The sequence below is a fragment of the Nelumbo lutea genome, chromosome 7 (genome assembly GCF_056320005.1).
Source record: "Nelumbo lutea isolate HS-2025 chromosome 7, American lotus-T2T, whole genome shotgun sequence".
Lineage (NCBI taxonomy): Eukaryota > Viridiplantae > Streptophyta > Magnoliopsida > Proteales > Nelumbonaceae > Nelumbo > Nelumbo lutea.
This window is the reverse complement of record NC_142690.1, coordinates 36,157,260-36,164,350: the sequence shown is the minus strand read 5'-3', so window position 1 is coordinate 36,164,350 and position 7,091 is coordinate 36,157,260. Positions and strand designations below refer to the sequence as shown.

General features: G+C 33.7%; 1 protein-coding gene across 2 annotated transcripts in view; it reads right to left on the bottom strand.

Moving 5' to 3' along the window:
* Positions 1-4,739: 4,739 nt before the first annotated feature.
* The window catches only part of LSD1 (LSD1 zinc finger family protein), a 47,287-nt gene continuing 44,935 nt past the window's right edge, over positions 4,740-7,091 (bottom strand). The window contains exons 5-8 of one of the 2 annotated variants that reach the window (XM_088953624.1): positions 5,383-5,451; positions 5,228-5,299; positions 4,984-5,052; positions 4,740-4,892 (exon numbers count right to left, since the gene is read on the bottom strand). In XM_088953624.1, the coding sequence (XP_088809750.1) occupies positions 5,011-5,052; positions 5,228-5,299; positions 5,383-5,451 (183 nt within the window). In that variant the 3' untranslated portion in view covers positions 4,740-4,892; positions 4,984-5,010. Of the gene's footprint in view, positions 5,053-5,227; positions 5,300-5,382; positions 5,452-7,091 lie in introns of both variants that reach the window. The other variant, XM_088953623.1, reaches the window with a different exon arrangement.

Here is a 7,091-nt window from a genome sequence, read left to right as displayed (position 1 = left end):
CTAAACTTTGATGGGAATTCTTTTGGTAATGCAGGAAGGGCAGGTATAGGGGGTGTGATTAGAAATCATCTAGGTGAAGTTGTGGCACTCTTCTCAAGACCAATAGGTATTGGTGAATCAATACAGGCTAAATCTCTAGCTCTACTTCAATGTCTAAAGATGGTTGAGCAGATTGGAACAACAAATTTAGAAATAGAAGGAGACTCACTATTAGTAATTTCTTAGGCTAAAAACATCACATCAGCACCTTGAAAGCTCAAATTTATCTTCAGAGAAATTAATAGACTCGCAAGGAGGCTCAACTCTCAATTTGGTTGGGTCAAAAGGACTGCAATTGGGTTGGCAGATACCCTAAAAATACATAGGGCAAATAGATCTACCTTGTACTAGGCAGAACTGTAACTGTTTGTATGCGTTTGCAGATTGGGTTAATACATTACTACAACCTATAACCATTGTAATTCAATATTTCTCTGTTATTAATATTTTTTTTTGCTGATAAAAAAAAATGTCATTTTGTTTTGTAAGGGGAAATGAAGGAACTAGTCAACTTGAAAAGGCAGATTACCCGTTTTGAGAGAATCTCAAATCTCTAAGTGTACTATGATAAGAGTTGTCTGGTAGTAATAAATGGGGGAAGAGAAAAGAGGTGGGTAACCTTACTAGACTAATAGGTTGTGATGGAGGAAATTGGTGGTTACAATATTTGTCTTATATTTGGGAGGGGAACCCAAACTTAAAGCTTCTAGCATTCAGTTGTGAAAAGATTTACCAAAAGGCTTTCTGGTTGGAAGAGAAACCACATCTCCTTAGGTGGTAGAAACCTTAATCAAGTTAACATTGGCCAACTTGCTTGTTTACCTCTTATCTGCCTTCAAAGCCCCTACAAAAGCAGCCAATCAACTAGAGAAGATAATGAGAGGGCCTTCCTTTGGGATCCAAGTAATATGAAGGTAATTCATTTGGTGAAGTGGGAGATTGTTTGTAGAAATAGGGATAATGGAGGATTAGGTATTAGCAACAATATTAAGAAATTTAGCTTTCTTAGAGAAGTGATTATGGAGATAGTATATAGAGCAAGACAAAGCGTTATTTCAAGTATTCTTTAGATACAATGCCTTTGTAAGTAATAAAGTAGGGCTTTGGGAGAATGTTACGTTTGAGGATACCTTCCTCAAGGATCAATTTCCTCCTTTCTATTCCCTTTCTATTAATAAAGGAAAGGTTATTTCTTCTATCTATAATAATGGTAATTCCTCGAATTTCGGGTTAAAAAGAGGGTTAAGGGATTTTGATATGGGGATGGTTTATGAACTTATTTCTCTTCTAAGGTTGGTGATTTTGGATCAATCTTTCCTAGAAGGCCAAATTGTTATCTTTTACCCCATATTTGGAGCTTTTGCTTATGTTGTGGTGAGACGACCACACACCTATTAACCTCTAATCCTTTTGTGTCTTGTATCTATAATTGGTTCTCTTCTTTCTTTGGTTGTAGGAGAGCCCCTCCTCCAAAAGTGATGGGCCCCTTTGACCTAAGCTTCTTTGGGCACTAAAGAAGTGGGATAGAGTAATGTGGTGAGTCACGAGCAATTATTCTTTGCTGAGTTTTTAAGGATTTCTTAGTAGATGACGTACTAAGGGTCTGTTTGGTTCGTAATTGGAATCGGAATCAAAATCCTCTGAAATTGGAATCAAAGTGGTCCATTCCCATTGTTTGTTTGGTTCAAACAGGAATGACCACTCCCACAAATAGAGGAATGCCATTCCAGCAGGAATGGGATTTCATTCCCAAGGGAGGGACAGGGAATGACCACTCCCACAAATAGAGGAATGCCATTCCAGCAGGAATAGGAATGGAACTCCGATTTCGCCCAATCAAACATTTGGAATCGGAATAGCCCATTCTAATTCCAATTCCAGACCCCTATTCTCGCAAACCAAATGGGGCCTAAGAGGTTTGATTGAAAGCTTTATAGGCATCAACCTAGGCTCATCTGGAATAAGAAATGAGTTTTCATAGACGAAGAGGAAAGGTTGATTTCTATGTATTTAGGACCAATATGAGTGAGTGATTCACTGAGAGTGGAGGCAATGTCAATAACCTTACTTCAAGGTTTAAGGATGGCTAAGAAATTAGGCCTATACCAAATTAAGGTGGATAATTGGTTGGATGCAATCACAAAGCTTAGGGTCTTGACACATATACAACTGGTGAGGAAAATCAACTGCATAGCAAGGGCGGTTGGGCTATTTTTTTAATTGGATTAAAAGGTCAATTAATGAACTACCCCATACTTTGGCAAAGAAAGGGACATTCAAAGATAAATTGTTTTGAGTTGTTCTGTTATTTTAAGATTATTTGTAGGGTTAGTACCCTTGTTTTCTGGGTGGTTAACAATTGTTCCAAAATGTTTCCAAATTAATGAAACCTATCCTTAACGATATAAGAAGATGCCATTGCGGATGGTATAAAGGGTGGCAACGGGGCGGGTTCACAGAGGGTTTTGTAAATTCTAAACCTATATGTCTCCCTAAACCTTCCGGTTCATATGTTCCTTAAAACCCATACTGGATTGGAATTTGAGAATCCAAACACTCCCTACACATGAAAATGCAAAATCCTCCCCAACCCTATCCTCCCCACATTCAGAGGTAGGGGTGGGTTGGGTTTAGAACACATATCTAATTTCTCATTATTTCTTGTTATAAATAAGCAATAAATAAGTAAAATAACACAAACAAACACCAAATTTTCCAATTATTTGATTAAGACATGTAAAAAATACATAAACTATTAATTATCTTTAACATAATATTCAAAATATTATTAAATTCAAAACCTAATACATAAAGTTTATATGCTTCCCAACAATAAGTGGGTCGAGGAGGGGCCGGGTCTAATACCATACCCTACTCGTACCATACGGGTTGTAGAATCCCAAAACCGAGTAAGATAGAAATTGTCATTCTTAATGGTATGGGGAAAAGCCAGAGATGAACTTGAACATCCATATTTTTTAAAACAAGACTCGTTGCCAAATATTCCAATGGATTATTTTAATTCTGTGTTTTTGAAGATTTGATGTGCATGTGGGCTCTAACCTTTATATCTAAATGTTACTATTAATGAAATGCTTCCTTACCTTATGAAAAAGGAAAATTACTCTGCACTTTCCTTAGGTTTACGTACAGTGTAAAGCAATTTCAAAAGCATGAGGTATTGGGCAATTGTACTCTAATCCCAAATATAATTTTAGAAGTATATAAGGCTCAATTTGGAAATAGTATAAATACAAATATGTACAATACAAATACCATAAATAATACAAAGTTTTGCACTCTACATATTCATATTTGTACTTAAGGTTTAACAATAGCAAGACTTGAACCTTTGTCGCTAAATTTTAACACACATAACTTTGCCACTAAGCCACTCTGATTTGTTTGTTACAATTATATACATTTTTAGTTTTAAGTAAATTTCATCTTTTCTTAGTGGTACTTATTAATAAATGCTGAAACTAATTATTAAAATTTATTTACTAATAAATATTAAGATGAATTATATTGATTATTTGAAAATTGATTTATATACATTCACATTTTAATTTTTTTTTTTTTGTTTTTTTCACATTTTAGCTATTCCATCATTTTTCAATAGTTATTAATTATATCTTGATATGTTACATTTTATATAAACATTAAATTATGGATTCTAAATTTAAATGGCTTATTTAAAATCATATAAAACTAGTAAGCATTGTTACTAATATATTTTTATGCTTTATTTGAATTTCCTATCATATTTATACGTATCTTGATTATTCATCCGTATCCATGCATATCTAAAACATATCCCGATACATTTTTAAAATTGCATTTCCAATACTTTGAACCTTGTTTGTACTCCTTTCAAAACATCTACGGGAGTGCAATCTTATTTGTATTAGTACAAATGTATGGGAATGCAAATGAAAATAATGCAAATTCTGGTTTAATTTTGTTTTGGAATTTATTTCATTTTGTTTCACTTCTTTATTTTACTTCATTTGTACTGCAATCAAACAAAATAAGATAAATTTTGTAACAAAAATAAATAAGAATTTGCATCCAAATCATTTGCACTATCATAATTTTGCATCAATGCAAATTTATTTGCACCGCAACCAAACACAGCCTAAAGCTCAATTTGGGAAAAATACAAATATGTACAATACAAAATCTTATATTTTGTATTATTTCGTATTCTTAAACCTTGTATCTGCACTGTATATATTTGTATTTGTATTCTTCCCAAACAGAGACTAAGGTTTTGAAACTTACGATATATTATATTATTTTAGGAAACCAATAAAATGTGGAGGATAGGGCTGATTTGAAATCAAGGTGTGAATGCGACCAATGTGAATGTAGCAAGCATTATCCTGAGCCTACTTAACTTGATATTTAAAGCAATACATCTAGCCAGGCAGAGCGTGGGAGAATATTTGAACAACCTTTTGTCGACAGATAATTCATGTTGGATATAAGAACCCGAGTGACTAGAGCGATACCTTATATACCCACGGTCATGCCAGTGGAGTAGGCCACAAGAAAAAAGATACAAGGAAAAAAATTTGAGAAACTTCCATATGATGGGTTATCAAGCAATTAAGTTAAACAATCCAATTGAAACAATATTCTAAATACAGAAAATCAAACATATAGTACTCCGATCACAAGACAATAACCCACAGGTATAAGTTTGGAAAAGAATATTAATACTTTCTCATAGCCAAAGTGTACACGTGTAGCATACAATGATAAAATGTCCACAGAAAAGAGCAGATACAACACCCTTTTTACTTCTACAATCTCCCAACATATACGATCCTACCAAAATATTCAGTTTTCTGCAAGTGCTCACATTTAAAAATAGGTTTCTCAGGGCTCCAGCTTCTTATACAGTACAACTCAAATAAATCAAACTCGATAACTACTTACAGCAGGAGCTAGACGTGGGAAATTTAGTTATTTTTTTTCGGTGGTCACTCCAACGACAACATTGCTCACCTACAGCATTACGAGTTTAATCAGCAAACTTGCTTTGTCGTACCAAAAAGTAAAGAAAATCATGAATCATGACTTGAGAATGAATATGACAAAAAACAAAGTGGAATCGTGGAATAAGGCTTATTTGAGTACTTATTTTTGGCATTGTATTGGTCTAGGAAATTTAAAGAATTACCAATTTGCCGCTTTCATCAACTGACATTGGGTTCTCGACTACAACAGTTTGACTGTGGGCATGTGGCATTGCCTAAATCAAATCGAAGATATTACTCTTATGATGTATACTGCATGAATTTGTTGGGCATCAACAAGCGAAGTTCAAGAACTTACTGTTGATGTAGAGGGAATGCTGGCCCCATTTGGTCTATGCACGGGGATAGATACTCTCATGTTGCCCATCTGCAAAAGATAATTTGTGTAGAAGAATTATTCAAGAACACAAACGGTGAAAGCCAAGACATAACACGCACACATTGCAAGCCATTACAACTAGAATTCCACATGCTACTTAAATTGGCTGCAAGTCTAAAGGTACAATTCTTTTATTCTTTCCTTAGTTCCGTCCGTGTTTCTGTTGATACCTATCGGTTCTTGAACAAGAAATTATGAAAAAATAAAATAAAAAACAAGAGCATATATCATTGATATGGATGTCAAATGGCTGCTGCCTAAATTGTGTCATCTAATCCCATCCACCCGATTCTATCCCTTCCTTCCCCAGTGCATAATTTCCCCTTTTGGGAGGGTATGGAGTGGAAGGGAAGGAATGAATTGCATTGGGAGTACATTATATACTTGGGCTAAAAAGCGTGAAAACATGGGTTCAAGTTTGAAAGCAGCCACTTAAAATTTTGTCAATGTCTTATGATTTATATATGATTCAAAATTTGAATTGCAAATCCCAAAGGTTTCCATTTGAATCTACATCTGAATCATTTTATAAAAACAATTTTAAATCATCGATTAAATCTTACACCTTATGGGAAAGGCAAATACCACTTGGATTAAAAGGAAAGTTCTATAAAACAGTTGTAAGGACAGCAATGATGTATGGAGCAAAGTGTTGGGAAATCAAGAAATATAACATGTCCAAAAAAAAAAAGATTGGCAGAAATGTGTATGCTGAGATGGATGAGTGGAAAAACTACAAATGATAAGGTGAGAAATGAAATCATTTGAAGGAACCCAGGAATAGATCAGTAGATGATAAAATGAATGTAGGTGATGTGTATAGAAGACCACCTACAGAACCTGTAAGAGGAAGCGATCAGCTACAAGTTTGAAGGGGCTAGAAGAGCTAGGGGTACACCAAAATTGACATAGGTCAAAACAGTAAGAAATTATTGAAGCGCTCATAATTTAATAATGGATATGGAATTAAACAGAACTGAATGGAAAAACAGGATTCATGTAGCCAAATAGATAGGATAAGGCTTTAATGATGATGATGATTAAATACACTCTACAATTCATGTGATTTAAATAAACTCAACTGAAGACCTTGTTCCCTAAATGTTCTTTTGTTTCTTCAACTCTTTTAAGGAGCTCTTGTTTAGAACCCTTACTACTACAAGATTTGCTTCAGTTTTCTAAGACCTATTTTAAAATATTATTGAGTTTATATTCCACAATATATAGGCTAAAGAACCACTTGATGTGGTCCAATTGACTTTGAAGTCAAACTTCATTTTATCATCTTACACACCTAGTGTATTAGTGGTAAAATTTGTTGTAATTAAGTATAAAAATGGTATATATGGATTAAAAAGATCATAAAATAATAGAGATGCAAATGGATCAGATCTTGATCTGATTCAAATTTGAATCTTATCCATTTATGCCATATATATATATATATATATATAAGATCTGATCCAAATTTGAATCTTATCCATTTATGCCATATATATATATATATATATATATATATAGAATTGGATCAGACAAACCTTATCCATTTAAGAAATAAATTGAATTTGGTTACTGGCCTATTTGATCGATAAAGATGCACTCTGATTCATCTGTACATAGATTTTTGT